Source organism: Physcomitrium patens, chromosome 10 (assembly GCF_059467195.1).
Source record: "Physcomitrium patens ecotype Gransden chromosome 10, ASM5946719v1, whole genome shotgun sequence".
Taxonomy (NCBI): Eukaryota; Viridiplantae; Streptophyta; class Bryopsida; order Funariales; family Funariaceae; genus Physcomitrium; species Physcomitrium patens.
In genome coordinates, this window is record NC_143419.1 from 92,212 (window position 1) to 107,236 (window position 15,025).

At 39.2% G+C, this 15,025-nt stretch overlaps 2 protein-coding genes across 6 annotated transcripts; both read right to left on the reverse strand.

The window, feature by feature from the left end:
• Nucleotides 1-204: 204 nt before the first annotated feature.
• LOC112287612 (ras-related protein RIC1) lies at nucleotides 205-4,726 on the reverse strand. 2 transcript variants are annotated; one of them, XM_024530774.3, is made up of 8 exons: nucleotides 4,253-4,726; nucleotides 2,649-2,721; nucleotides 2,392-2,439; nucleotides 2,052-2,099; nucleotides 1,618-1,689; nucleotides 1,329-1,484; nucleotides 983-1,086; nucleotides 205-762 (listed from the first exon to the last, which is right to left on the reverse strand). In XM_024530774.3, exons 1-8 carry the CDS (start codon nucleotides 4,264-4,266, stop codon nucleotides 666-668), a joined length of 612 nt encoding a protein of 203 aa, XP_024386542.1. In that variant the 5' UTR covers nucleotides 4,267-4,726; the 3' UTR covers nucleotides 205-665. The 2 variants fall into 2 exon arrangements, with proteins under 2 accessions (XP_024386542.1, XP_024386544.1); XM_024530776.3 differs by having other exon boundaries at nucleotides 4,256-4,477.
• A 921-nt stretch (nucleotides 4,727-5,647) lies between these two features.
• On the reverse strand, nucleotides 5,648-11,642 carry LOC112287861 (CMP-sialic acid transporter 5). 4 transcript variants are annotated; one of them, XM_024531413.3, is made up of 14 exons: nucleotides 10,896-11,642; nucleotides 9,996-10,112; nucleotides 9,678-9,734; nucleotides 9,251-9,328; nucleotides 9,047-9,091; nucleotides 8,766-8,825; nucleotides 8,512-8,634; nucleotides 8,056-8,133; nucleotides 7,866-7,935; nucleotides 7,587-7,694; nucleotides 6,939-7,072; nucleotides 6,669-6,745; nucleotides 6,468-6,516; nucleotides 5,648-6,123 (listed from the first exon to the last, which is right to left on the reverse strand). In XM_024531413.3, the coding sequence occupies exons 1-14, from the start codon at nucleotides 11,043-11,045 to the stop codon at nucleotides 6,070-6,072; spliced, it is 1,200 nt and encodes a 399-aa protein (XP_024387181.1). In that variant the 5' UTR covers nucleotides 11,046-11,642; the 3' UTR covers nucleotides 5,648-6,069. The 4 variants fall into 4 exon arrangements, with proteins under 4 accessions (XP_024387181.1, XP_024387180.1, XP_024387184.1 ...); XM_024531412.3 differs by having other exon boundaries at nucleotides 5,694-6,123; nucleotides 7,587-7,706; XM_024531416.3 differs by lacking the exons at nucleotides 6,669-6,745; nucleotides 6,939-7,072 and adding an exon at nucleotides 6,806-6,886 and having other exon boundaries at nucleotides 5,694-6,123.
• Between the last annotated feature and the right edge of the window lie 3,383 nt (nucleotides 11,643-15,025).

The window sequence follows — 15,025 nt, forward strand, 5'->3', positions numbered from 1 at the left end:
ACAAAACCATGACAAATCCGTTCATCGAAAATCAAGAAATACCTTTAAGACATCAGAAATTCAAAATGTAAGTTCGCTGTTGTGTGCTGTCTCTGTCACATGTAAGTCCCAGAAATACTCACCTTCGAAGAGAAGTCTTCGAAGTGAAAAGAATGAAAGAAACTAGCAGATGTGTGCATTTTACTAGCTAGACAAAAGCTAATGTGATTCAATGACAATTAAATTGATGTTTTTTGCCTCCAAGATGAATGGCAAGCTTTTCCTGTCCAGACAGCAGACATCAGCTTGATTTAAGCAAGAGAAGGTGCAAATGCACCCTCCTGCTGTTCCCACTTTACCATGGTCGGGGATATGGAAATGACTGTGTCTACCTACATACATCCTCTCCCAACATTCCAACCTTGCCAAGGAAGACAACTGAATACCCACACCAAATGTTTCAGCTAGTCCAGCAAATGAAGATACAGTAAAAAATCAGTATTCCTGTCTCCTATACAGACAAGAAACACCCGTGATTCTCCACGACAAACTACCGCCACGACAGAAATTGGCCATGCATGAGGCTCTAAGGGACAGCCATGGAGTAGCTTAGCTTCTAAGGCAGATAAACAATGCCCAATAATAAAGCACTGTATTTCCTACACAACGCCAAAGAGAAAAATGACCTAAGAGCAACAACCCCCTTTCGGAAGGATGGTCTGTCCACGCAATTGCACATTGTTTGGCCTGCTCGTACTGCTTAATGCAGGTTGACTTGCCATCCTGCAAAAACCAAGGGAGCATTAGATTCGATCTAACCAGGGTCGACATCATACCATCATAAGGTTTTCCTTGAGCGTATTCCCCGTTGATGAGGGCAGACACATAACAGAAGGTCAAATTCGCAATGCAATAACTCTCACAGACGAAGAATGTTAAGAATTTGTTTTTGGTTCCCGATCTGAAGCAATGATAAGGTCAAAGAACTTCAATTGATTCTCACCTATTTTTAATCTCGGCAGCCATTGTCATAAAAGCCTGCTCCACGTTAGTCGCATTCTTGGCGCTAGTTTCCAAGAAGGGAATTCCAATCTCATCAGCAAAAGCCTGCTCCATGGAAGATAGATAAAGTGGTAAGGGGTTTTCCACACCCGCGTGAAATATATGAAGTCGAATAACTATAGCCAAGACTGAAATAAATGAACAAATAAATGATAAAAGCCGAGAAACCGAGGCGCAGCACCAGATAAAAGGAATTATTCTGTTCTTACTACACGATATGAACTTAAGAAAGATAACATTTCGACCTTCCCTTGATCTTATCAAAGTGGATAGCATCATTCGTGTACCTTCGCAGTTGCGTAGTCCACCACCTTCTTGGATGCAAGATCGGACTTGTTGCCCACAAGCAGCTTATTCACGTTCTCACTTGCATAACGATCGATTTCATTCAACCATTGCTTTACATTGTTAAAACTTTCCTGATCCGTAACATCGTACACAATCTGCAAGAAAACAACGAAGACACTCATATTCCAAGACATTAAAAATTCAACCTAATCACAAGTTACACAAGCCTACGTAACAGGAATCAATTAACAGAAATTTTCCTCAACAGTAATGCAAAAATCCACTTACAATTATCCCATGGGCACCACGGTAATAGCTGCTCGTGATTGTCCTGAATCTTTCTTGACCAGCGGTATCCCACTGAATCCACACCAACCACGAAGTAATCTCAACAGAGCCACTCTGCCAACTCATGATAACTAGCAACAAAAGGTGGAACAATCATCATAATTTTGTGATTCTTGAAGGAATAGCTTATTGTGACAAACCAACTTCAAAATTCAAACATTTGCAGCTAACGACTAGAAGTCAATCCAAATAATATGACTACGACAAACTTCAATGAATAGAACAGCTATAAGGGTCCTAAGTTACAAGATTGATGAGCCCGCCCACTGGTAATCCGATATAATTTACAATGACTTCGACTATCAAAAAGTGAAATGTAAAACAGCAGTTTTATCTCAATTCATACACTGAAAAAACCAGAATTTAAAACTCACGATTTGTAGCTTAATGGTTTTCCCGTCCAACTCCACTGTCCGGATTTTCTGCCGTTCATAATTAATTCAAATTTGAGCGTTACATCTATACAAACTCACGATGGTCATCGCCAAATACTTGAAGATTGACCAGTAAAATATAATCCAATGAAGAATTTCAAAGTAGCATCTAGTGGCAGTAGAAGTTTATAAATCTATTTCATACTGCCTTTCCTCATCATATCTTGATTATTTACAGAGCATAAAGACCGTGTATCCAAGTATCTCTGATTCAGCTGTTGAACGTTTTGTGACATTAACAAACAAAACTATCAAACACGAAGATTGCGAGTGTGCTCACGAAATCAACTCCGATTGTGCTGATGTAGCTCTCCAAGTATGAGTCGTCCTGCACGCACAACAATATTATCCTAGGTATAAATCAGAAGCTGAATTATTCCACCTGCACTGCTCTTAGAAGGCTGGTATGCAAACCCAAGTACAAGACTTCAAACAGATTGCAGAATCAAGACCAGTACAGCAACGTTGGAAAAAGTACTCCTGTCAATAAAAATCAAAGAAATGAATACAGACAAACAAACAAACAAACAGACATACCGCGAATCGCAAAAGAAGACAACTCTTCCCGACGCCTGAGTCGCCAATCAAAAGGAGCTTAAACAGGTAGTCACTGCAGAAAGAGGGATTCGATTTAGACGCGCCTCAGATCGAGAATGACAGCCCTTGTCAAATTTCAGGAACAGATAGTAGAAGCTGTGAACTACACTCACACCCTTCATGCAAAGAACAATTATCGAACACTATGAGCCGAAATCTAAAATTCGGATTGTTTTAGTAGATTGTTTGTGGATTGACAAATCCGTATTGCGCTTCAGTTATCACCACTTACGAACAATGACAGAAAATCCGATTCGAGCTTTAAATAAGAACGTCCAGTTGTTCTAAAAACTAGTCTAAGAGAATGCCCACGAAGCCAAGAAATCAATGTCGATGTCCTAGCCAACCTTCGATCACCTTCGACCAGGTGACTACACCACGCTAGCACGTAAATTATAGAATGTTAAAAAAACACCGAACTTTGCAATTCCTATGGAATTGCTTCGCGCAGCAGCGATTGCGGGAGTTTTGATTTATGTTTTCGTGGAACAACACGTGAATCTAGGAAAATTGACAAACATCGACCAATCAAACGATATGAGTTGCATTACAATCCAGTCACAGAATCAAACTGAAAGCGTTATTAAAAATCTAAAGTGAGACGAACTGACGTAAACTTGTGTCCAAATCCACCAAAAAATATCAAAATACCGAAACCCATGTAGAATTGAGGGAATCATGCGAAGAAAATGTTCATTTCCCATAACCGAATTCGCCGCGACAGACCTAATCCTGTAGTATCTCCTGTAAATGCCTCAAAATGTGGTGTCCTCCTAAAGATCATAACCTGCCCGAAGAACATCCAAACTATACAAGAAATTACAGAGAATAAAATCAAGAAGCTGAAACGTACTTCTCAAACTGGATCGCTCATTGACTCAGAGAGTCACAAATGCCTCGTTTCCAGGTTGTAAAACACTCCAGACATCTTCTTGCTAAACCAGACATCTCAGACGTCTATCACATGGGATTGAAGGTGAAAATAACCAAGAATCATAACATACATCTCAAAGTGAGTCCATGCACACTACCAGCGATCTACAACTACGAATGGAATAATTAAGCTTTAAAAATTAAAAAAATAAAGAAAATAGAAAAAAGAACTGCCAAGACTGAAAATTGCGTATATTAAAGAGACTCCTTCTAAGCCATCACAGCCAAGGCTCCAAGCGGACAAGAGTACCGACGCAAACAACAGCCTCAGGAAATAAAACAGACACAATATATGACTTGGTCAGAAAGGATTGCGAGGTGACAAAGCTGGAAACCATATCGACGCAACTGGAGATCCGAGTCAAGTGCAGCAAGGGCGATCTACGACTACAACGCTCCAAGGGTTGAAAGACCGTCTACCAGAGAGCCTCCTTCCCAGGGCGACAGTTTGAACAGCAAACTATGGCTCAAAAAAGCCGAGAGTTACGAGGCAAAAAAATGGACATAATCATGCACATGCAAACACCCGTCATACGCAACAGGAAATGGAAACACTGGAAACCGGCAAGCAAGGAACAACACAGGAAAGAGAAAAGAAAAGTTGTTCTCACTACTCGGGATTCATGGTGGTCGTTGAAGAGCAAGAACGAGAGCGATCTAGTCAAAGCAAGTGCAGATCTACCACGGACGTAACAACAACAAAAAAAGGCAAGGCCGTAGCGAGAAGGGGGAGCTGAAGGGGGAGAAAGAAAAAAGGGAAGACAAGCAGGGGCAATTGAAAGAAGACGGTGGAGTTGGGAACAATAGCCTACTACTGCGAGCGATAAAAGGGAGAACTCTGTTAGAATAAGAATAAGAGAGCGAGAGAGAGCAGATGTAGAGAGTATGAGACTGAGTGGGGCAGAGGAAGGGCAGAGGGGGAGGGGTGGGAGAGAAAGGGGTAATAATTAATTGCTAAGCTGGTAATTATACAATTTATTATTACTATTATTATTCTCAGGCATCATCATCATCATCCCCCTTCCCTTCCATCCCTTCATTTCCTTTCCCTTTCCCGTCCGCGCTGCCTGCCTGCCTGAAAACCCCACGCAGTCAGTCTGTGAGTGAGTGAGTGAGTGTGCTCCACCCTAAACCGACCCCCGCGGGGCTGAGTCAGTCCCTCCTTCCCCTCCCTTTGCATTTCCCCCGTCCTCTTCCTCCACTTCCATCATCTCTCGCTTTCCTCTGATTTTGGTTCCGCCGTTCTAGTTATCTGTCCTAACAGGAATGAGAGCTCGCTCCTCCTGTTCGTAGTAGATTCTGGCCTCCTCTGCCCTTCTTCCCAATCATTGCCCTCCCTCCCAATGTGCGCAATTAGTTACTTCTCCTTTTCCACCCAACCACCCACCCACCCACCCACCCAAATTTCTTCATCCCTTACTCTGAACATTTCTCCATCCCATTGACGATCTGCCAGCTTTCTCCTTTGTTGCGACGCAGATGAACAACAGGGCCAATCCCCTCCATTTCGCTTATAAATTGGGCATGATACTCGCTAGGGTTGAACTCTTTCCCGAAACGTTTTCTGCATTTCTCCAAAGCTTCGCGCAATTGTCCATCAATAATTTAATGTTCGATTCAGATATATACACACAAAAGACAATACTTTCACTATCATTACATTTGGTGCATGTAGATGATTAGATAATTTCATTTGCGTATAGACCGTTTTCCGTTACCAAACTAATCAATACGCGGATTCACTGAAAGTGTGGATTGTTCTGGTAAATTTATAACCACGGACTGGTAAACTGTCGCAACAACATTACATGTGCAATTTTAAAGTACAACATTGTACAAGTAAACTAGACCACTGAAATATAGTGAAGAATCCTTTAGCAAGTATCAAGATTTGCCAAATTCAATGTCAAACCATACGGGCTTGCAACTCCGGGAGAACTAGAACAAGGTAACTTCCAAACGCAGTACGAGTGAAAGCATTGCATGCCGACCTGGGATAATTGATGTATGAAAAGACAACCAGGAATGAATTCCAGAGCTAACAAACGCAAGGATCAGTGAATCCAGAAAAGATTTTCTTGAGCCAAGCTCTGGGACATGCGTCTTTTCACAACTGCAATCTGTTGCCGAATGGCTACCCTACAAAACAACTATGTTTCTAAATCTGATTGAAGGACCTACCAGTGCCAATTTTTGAGGTTTCAAGTTGAATTTACAGAAAAATGCAAGCCCCCAGCATAATTCTGGTGCAGCTCATCACCACAGGAACCATTGGATTGTTGTACACATAACAAGTCAGCATGGTGGCAAATGAGTGCACACCCATTTGTACGCAATGAATGTTCGTAGCTAGTGAAATGATGTTTTTTGTACTCTTACATCTGCTGAGAGCTCAAATAGAGAAAATAATTTCTAACACAAACATCCATTACTTGGGAAGATGAGGCTCTCTCTCCGTCCTAACAGATATTGTATGACTTCCCTGCAAAGGTTTTTTACAATTTAAAATTAGAATAATGCGAATCAAAACCTAAAATATAAATTTGCGCTTGTTCACCCTCATAAGTGGACACAGAACTGCAGACGACTACATGTGTCAACACACAAGCCTATGACAATACCCTGAAAAATCATAAGTGTATCCAGCACAGGTTCCATCAGAGAAAATCATGAACTCATACCTATAGAGAGGTGGTTCTCCATATTCAAACAAACGGTTCCAAGTTGTCACATCAATACAAAAATGCCACATGCACGTTACACAACTGAACAGGTAAAAAGACACCAATAGGACGTTTCAAGTAAGGGTCGGATACAAGAACTTACTTCCTGATGCGCAACAGAGGCCAAATCATCCAATGACGAATCTTTCTTGCTGTTCAGAGAAAGAACATGGTCAGAGCTCAATATTTTAACCAAATCACTAAAGGCAGTCGTGCGCTGAGGCAGACACTACTCTTCAGAAGTACACGAGAAATGAGGGCAAACAATTTACAAGAAAAAATGGAATGAGAATAGACGGATTACTCAAGGTTTCGTCCCATCGGCTCCAAATGCAAGTAATTCGTCTCTTCCACTTGAGGCTTTGAAACAGAAGAAAAAAACTGCAATAAAATGCCGCAGAAAGTTTAACCACTTCAGTACTGGCAGAAAACCCGAAGTACCTGATAGTATCAGCAAGCCTAAAGTTTCGATGACAGCAAGAAGAAGATCCTGCAGACGCTTCGAAAGGCTTGCTGCACTCCCTGAAATTACTTCCACAAGAGCATCAATAGTTTCTGAGAACGTTAACCAAACCTGATGCATGGAAATAAAAACGATAGTGACCCCGAGAACAAAATTTATGGTAAGCGCATGCCCAAATAGTGCAGCCGAAGCAAGTCCCGTAAAAATAGTAGCAACCGTTGAAGAATACTTCTTCAAAATTGTGTCTGTACAAGTAAATAAAAAACTTTTATCTCCCCAAGAAAAATCATTAATTCCAAGTTACTGTCCTCATTGAATGCATGACAAAGATTTATTACTTCTGGATTATTGAAAATGTGCACAAGCAGATGATTATTTGATAAATTGAAGCACGAAAGGAAATTCATAAATAAAGCTCCACACATGCCGTTTCCTAGGCATCAATGAAATATCCTAGGGTGAATGTACAAATAATGTCGATTCGAATACACTGTATGGTAAAGAGCACTTAAAGTCATCTTTTCTGACCTAAATCATTTTGTGCTCAACGTCCGTATCTCATGTAAGTATCAATTATGCGGGGTATAAATTTTCTTTTGATCGCACTCGCGAAAATTATAGCGTATCATGAAATAATGGTGCCCCTCAATCGCTTGTACACATCCAATCAGGTACTTTCATGAAAACGAAATCACTTACCTCAATTCCAACTCAACTCTAGGTCGGTCAGTGGAAGAGACCTACAAGAATGTGACTTACCAGCATATTTGTAAAAAAACGAAGAAAGGATTCCTTGAGCTGCATTATTAACTATCAAAAACATCGTAGCCTTCGAGTGTCCCTCCAAAATATTGAACCCTGTGCCACCTGCCCCAGCTCCTACGGCATGTAAACCGCAAACTTTTCAGTACCAACTTCAAATATTTAAACAACCCTTTCCGGCTAAGGTCAAGTCATCTTCATCATAAAAAACACAGACAGTACCCAATATCATAAGATAGTAAAACAAAGAGGAAAATGCAAATTTAAAAATCAGACCTTGGTAGATTGTAGACGCCAGCATTGCAATAAAGTTGAATATTGCTCCATATGCATACAAGAAAAAATTCTGCAAATTAAAAACTCGATTAGTAAACATGCCAAAGTACACAGTGAGAGTATCTTAATGTAACATAAAATGATACGCATATACAGCAGCTTCCAGAGAGTACGGAATTTCAGACCGAACCTGCAGGTGAACACTAGTATCAAACTGACTTTTGAGAGCGTATTCATTGTAGACAGACGCCAATGAGGGGACTGTCACCTGTAAATATAAGTAATGCAAGAAGAATTACCAAGAAACAAGTACCAATAAATCAAAAGTGCAGGATATAAAAGAATCCGAATTCTCTCTGCGTACATGTACACTAATCAGATAGCGCTCACATCACACTCCTGCTTGTAAGTTAACAGTACTTTCCCTGGCAAGCATTACAATGCCATGTAGCGCATCTTAAACGAATGAGATAACAACATAACCGGAACAAGAAGAAAAAACGGGGGGGGGGGGGTTGTAGAAAGGAGAAAGAACCTGAAATAAAAACCCAAATTAATACAAACAAATAGATAGACAATGTTCATTAGGAGCAACGGTCCAGCTTATGCTATGCAAAACAAAAAAGCTTGAAGACATTGTACTCACAAAAACGAGAGTATAAAAGTAAGCTACTGATGCGATTGGAACAGCAAGAGCAGTAGTGCCTTCCTGAGTTGTATGAAGTTGATTCACACTAATGCCTATAAGTAGTAGTGTAAGAGCTTCCCACTGCATCACATAACTCAAAGAATTAGAAGATCAACCCTTTTGACGATTCCTATAAATCAATATACCATCACGTTCAAACTGAATAAGAAGTCAATAATCTCAGAATCGAGAGACAGCATTGAGGAACCAGCCTGCATGATAGAGAAGCGGCGCTTCATGATTGCCTTCAGCAGAAGCGCGATTACCAAAACCTGAGAAACAAAACACACCCTCAGATACAGCTATAGCACAAATCAGAAACTCTCATGTGTTGGAACGTATAATGTGAAACCCGGTGCAATGTATGCTTACTTAAATGCAATAAGATTTCAGCCGTGAGAAGTAGAATAAGTACATCAGTTAGATAAAGTTTGTGAACTGAATCAAATGCTCCAATCACCTTACAGATAGTAGCCACACAGATAGTGCTCACCTTTAAATTACTTAACATCTTCACGGTTGCAGGGTTAAAGTATAGCTACACAATCCAAAGTGAACCGCGGCATCAACGTCACATTTCAGCTCTTAATGATTAACTGAAAAGCGGAAAAAGATTGACCAGCTAGAGATTCATCTCATAAGACATGCCAACAGCTTTGCCAAGTTCTAGATATTTGATGCAGGAAGAGAGATGAACCTGCATGATGAACTTCAAATAATTGTTAATGGCATACAAACATGCGGGTACAGCTAGGAGATAGTTTTTCCTTGCAGCCTGCACCCACAGGCATATTATCCCACATCTCAAAAAAATTCCCACACTGACAGTGAGGCCCCGCACGTTAAAATGCTGAACGATCATAACATGTAATAACCGTAAGGTTTTCCTCCCCTCCGAGAAGAAAAAACTACTTTCAGTGAAACGCTCGGTCAAGCGATTCAAGACATTTCACGTTGCAAAACACACATGAACTACCTAACTAAAGCTATGAGACAAATGTGGGAAAATGAAAACTGAAAGAGCTAGTGTAAAGGTATGACGACTTCCTCCATGCAATTGTTAACCTAAAATTTGTGCAGAATCTGTGCTCATTCTATGTTTGACTTGAAGAGAAAAAACAAACTGTTAAGATGACGCTTGGAGAAAGCAATGATCTTTCTCCTGGTCGTTGTCGACGAGCCTGCAAATCCAGTGAATTTTTTTGAAGTTAACTTATGACAATAGCTGTGGAAGTGTCAATCAAGTACGATGCTCTGCTGAGATGGAATTTGCACAGAAATATCACCTTTCGGGCATGATGCAACCATTATTCGCGACAGATCTAATTGTACGATTAACCATGCAACGCACATTCGTAACAAACAATTTACTAGTGCAGTTACTGTCTCAAATAACAGTAGGTTTCACGTGAAGGATATTGCATGCCTAACAGGCCACTCACCTGCCATAATATCATGCCGATGGCGAACACCACCTTCATAAGCTCTGTAAGAAAGTTCACACTCACTGGACTGAAGAGAAACTTTCCATCCACTTTCGATATGTAGACCAATATTGGCTGGACATCAGAACACCAAATCCAAAAGTTTATAAGGAAGAAGGCCCATGACAATGCAATCACCCTGTAAACGAGTTGGAGTAAACAGATTGATTCGAACACACAAAAATGAAGACAACTGTACCAAATATGTTTCAAGCATCAAGTGGCTTCTTAATGAAAGAAAAAATGAAAATGAGAAACTGAATTAAGAAGAGTTGCATCAAGTTATTATCTTATAATATGACGCATTGACTTTAATAAAATGAGAACAATGAATCCCATTTCACCATATCAAACTCATGTTGAGCCAACGATTCCAATCCCCAGTAAATCACGTGATTTTACAATACGACAAGAAGTAAAAATTAGAGAGGCACTACTTCGCTTTGGCGTTAAAAGCTCGAATCTACGTAAGAGATGAATACATCCCTAGAAAAATTTCACGGCATCTGGACCTCATTTTTGGGGGAATTAAATATTTCGGACATAAATGATAAAAGGTCTTTGCTCAAAGTACTGTAGAACCAGAACTTTACACTGGTCAAGTTCAGCAGAATTGAGCCTCGCCGGAGATAATTGTGGATCGGATTGCATGCCGTCATCGTCCACTAAGCTACTGACCTTGTCAAGGAACTAACTACAAACCCATTACTACAGCATAGAAAGAAAAACTCTCAACAAAAAGTAGGTATCTGCCAAGTATTAGCTTAGTCGCGAATTGTGACAAAAGTATAGCTCAGGATCTCATACCGGTGTTCTCACCCTGGCATTCAAGTGTGTGAAGTAGATCTATGAAGGTACCTGAAGGCCAATAAGAGTGCAGTCTCCCATGACAAGGAGGACATTGAGCGCTCTCCACCTTGATTGTTTACTGCTGCGCTGTCGATCATACGCAACAGAAACCGGCCTGGCCTTTGAACCACACGTCTTGCATTCTACCGCACCATTCATCTCTACAGATACAAAGTTTTGCACTCCTAAACTTAATCTGCGGAGCTGATACTGCAAGATCACACACTCTATACAAAATGTCCTAATTTCTACATTGAAGAAAACAGCTCTGAACTCTACAAAAATGTATCAGCGTCCGATGGAGTCGCATTTGAAGAGGATTAGCAGGTACAGGGACAGGTCTAGCTGTGGGACATCCACAAGAAAGTATAAAAAGAGGAGGGGAGGGTAACCGCAAAGAAAGAGGAGAGGATCTAGAGAGTGAGTGAGTGAGTGAGTGAGTGGGGATAGCGGGGGAAGGGGGGGGGGGGGGAGAGGAAAGAGGAGCAAGGGAGTGAGAGAGAGTGCAAGAGGGGTAATAGATAAGAGCGCAAGGTGGGTGGGAAGAGAAGGGAGGGAGGGAGGGGCAGGGTTTGAGAGCCAAATAGAGAGAGAGAGACACACACCCACACACACCCACAAAGCGAGAGAGGCAGATGGGGGGTGGGTTGTGGGGTTACTGGTGACGATGAGGGGGCAAAGGCAGAGCAGGCGGAGTGCCTCGCAGCACAGCACAGCGTTGGAACACCAGGGAAGGGAAGGGAAGGGAAAGGAAACAGAAGAGAGCGTGTGAGGACCCTGCCCTGCCCTTGGGTTGTGGGGTTGCTGCCTGAGGCACTCACTCACTCGCCCCTCCGTCCTCCTCCGCGGGCCGGGACCGGCTTAGCGCATCATCGTCATCAGCATCAGCAGCATCACATTGTAATACGAGGCCCCGTAGCCGGGGATCAGGACCGGACGGAACGCCTCATCAATCCAATCCCACAGCGCTGCTGCTGATTCATCTCTATTCTCCCCATTCCCCTGTTCTCCACTTCCTCGTATTCTCATCACCGTTTCACACCTTCCCATGCTCAGTGCAATCGAGGTCCTCTTCGCCTGTGCTTCATTTTCTCCACTTCTTCAGTCTTGGGAATGTGACTTGTCAAAATGGAAGAATACTTGATTTAAGTAGCATTGCATATCAATCCTGTATATTCCGAAAAATCTCATATTTAAAGCATTGCAATGCAAAAAGGGCTTCTTAATACAAATCAGTTATAGGGTTTAGGGTTGTTATATGGTCAGCAAGATTTGCTTTCATAGAACAATGATAGATTAACACATGTAACTTTGTACTTCAATACTGCAAATTGTATTATTAACTATATATATATATATATATATATAAAGATAAAAATAAAATAAATCAAATTGATATATATATATATATATATATATATATATATATAAACATATATTGAAATCATATTGAAGTACAATTTGTTGAAATTAATTTTAAAAAAGAATATTTTGAAAGTAAAATTTATAATGTACTCATGAACATTGGCTTTTTTATACTTGGAGTAGCAAGTCTTTTAGAATTAACTTGTGAAGTTGGTTTACATGTACTTGATTCTTTCAATAGCTCAACTTTTTAACATAGAAGTTAAACCTTATTTTTAAAAAATTAATAGGCATATCAATAGTTCTTCTATAGTTGAAACTACAAATCTATAATTTTTTGCTTAAAGTGCATTTGAAAACTTGTAAAGATGTACAATACTTATAGATGTGTTCTTCTTTCAAGCAAAGCATCATTTTTTTTTCTACTTCTATTAAAGTTGATTTGGATTTAAAATAGGCAATAATAATAAACTTAATAGTAAATTTAGAAGTAGGTAATTTATAACCTCTAACATCAAATAAAAATCTCTATAAAATTGGAATACCTAGACTTTTTATCATGGACATACACATGTAAGCTAGTAATTACATGTATAAACAAGTAGAAGTAAGAAAAAGTATGTAAAAGTAAATTAATTCTATAATATTTGCTATGAAAGCTTCCTAGAAGCTTTATAGATGTTGCTTTGACTTTATAGATGTCTTTAATTGACTTTTTGGATTAAAAACGTAGTCAACAAGTTAGCCATGTGTCACACATGTTGTTAGCTTGAAGACCAAGCTAACTATATGGCCCACACGTAGAAAAACTTGCCTTGTAAGTCAAGGCATATATCCTACAAAGTCAATACATATTGAAGGTCCTATAGAACATCGCCACGTAGCCCTTAGTTAGATAGTATACATAGAGACAAGAATGAAGCCTTCTTCACTCTTGTCAACTCCTTTCTTGCTTCCAATCTAGTTTCAAGGGTCTCTAGTTTTCTTGGCTTTTGGCAATAGCCATTCTAGTTTCTTTCTTAATATACATATCAGGTTATTTCTATTTTGTCATCTTTCTTTGAAAGAAGTTTCACTTGTTTATTTTTTTTTTACCATATTCTTGTCATTGTCAGATTGATAAGAGTATACTTACAATATTAGAGCTTTGTCTAATCTTGATTAAGAGTGGATTGCTCCTTTGTCTTAATAAGACATAAGCATATTAGAAGTTGTGGATTACCTTCTTTTAAATTGATATTGTCCTTAGTATTTTCTTTGTTCTCAAGTCCTCTCTTCTTTTTGTCTCGAGCGATATTAGACATCTTCTCTTTTTTAAGTGTTATCATGGCAAAACTTGTTGAAATGAAGAGTGCAATGGCACAAATGCAAGTACAATTGAAGGAATTAATGCTTGCAATGCATCAACTCAATTTACCACTACAAGGAGTAATAAGATTGGCAAGAAGTGAAGATATAAAAATCATTGGAGCTGCTTCAACATCTGTACCAAATCTTGTCCCTTTTCTTGTGGTGAAACGCCCATCCAGTGTTAGAAAACCAAGAATTGCCCTATCCGAGAAGTTTGATGGCACTAGGTCAAAGTTTAGAGGATTTATCAATCAAGTACAACTTATGATTGAACTTCAACCACAAAGCTATCCAACTCTAGGATCACAAGTTAGATTCATTGGTATGCTTCTTTCAGATTTAGCATTATCATGATTTTCATCTTTTCTTGAACGACAAGATCTATTATTGGATAATCTAGAGGCTTTTTTAGTGAAGTTTTGATCCGTGTATGGAAAACATAATGGAATTCGGATGGCAACCAATAAGATCCATATTTTGTGACAAGGCAATCGATCAATAATGTTGTATGCTTCACAATTTTGACAACTTGCAATAGATATCAAGTAGGATGATGCTACATTTATTAGCCAATTTTTCTACGGATTACAATATGAGGTAAAAAAATTAATGCTCAACTTACCTGATCTTCAAACATTGAATCAAGTAATTGATTTTGCTATGAAGTATGACAATCGCCTTTTTGAATTTTGATCTGAGAACCGTACAAGTGGACCTCAACATTACTATAATTCAATGGCAATACCAACATCTCTTCAACACATAAATTCAAAAGTAGAAGATATGCAAATTGATGCGGTACATTTCAAACCTCTTACTGAACAAGAAAAGACTTATCGTCATCAAGAAAGATTGTCCTTATATTGTGGAGAAACTAAGTACATTGTTCAATATTTTTTAAAGAAGCAACACAATCATAAAATGAGGAGTACGGTGTCGTATTACGTGAAGTCTTGCTTGAGAATGCACCGAGCACCTAGCTGTGGAAAGTAAAAGAAAATTACAATAAAATGTCCTAACAATCCAATAGGATTATAGAGAATTTACAATTAAACATTAACAATCATAATCAAACATTAAGCAAGATCAATTAAATTTTATTGAAGTTATAAAAGAAACACAAGGAAATCCTAAAGAAATATAAAAGAATATTAATGAAAACTTAGTCAAACCTTAACAAAAATCTAATAAAACCTTAAATACTAACCAAATCTTAATCCTAATCTAACTTTAATTAAATCTTAGATAAATCCTAAATCTTAAATCAAATCCTAATCAAACCTTAATCCCTAATCAAACCCTAATCCAAACCCTAAATCCTAAATCCTAAACCAAATCCTAATCCAAATTCTAAACCCTAAACCAAACCCTAATCAAACCTTAATTCCTAACCAAATCCTAATCTAAATCCTAAATCCTAAAAA

Excerpts from the sequence above, each read along its gene's own strand:
- LOC112287612 (XM_024530774.3), bottom strand. Across the intron at positions 1,485-1,617 it reads GTGGTGCCCATGGGATAATT|ATTGTGTACGATGTTACGGA; the intron begins GTAAGTGGATTT and ends GTTTTCTTGCAG. Across the intron at positions 763-982 it reads GCTGCCGAGATTAAAAATAG|GATGGCAAGTCAACCTGCAT; the intron begins GTGAGAATCAAT and ends TGGTTTTTGCAG.
- LOC112287861 (XM_024531412.3), bottom strand. The coding sequence starts at position 11,045 with ATGAATGGTGCGGTAGAATGCAAGACGTGTGGTTCAAAGGCCAGGCCG. Across the intron at positions 10,113-10,895 it reads GCACTCTTATTGGCCTTCAG|CCAATATTGGTCTACATATC; the intron begins GTACCTTCATAG and ends TCTGATGTCCAG. Across the intron at positions 8,134-8,511 it reads ACTTTTATACTCTCGTTTTT|GTGACAGTCCCCTCATTGGC; the intron begins GTGAGTACAATG and ends TTATATTTACAG.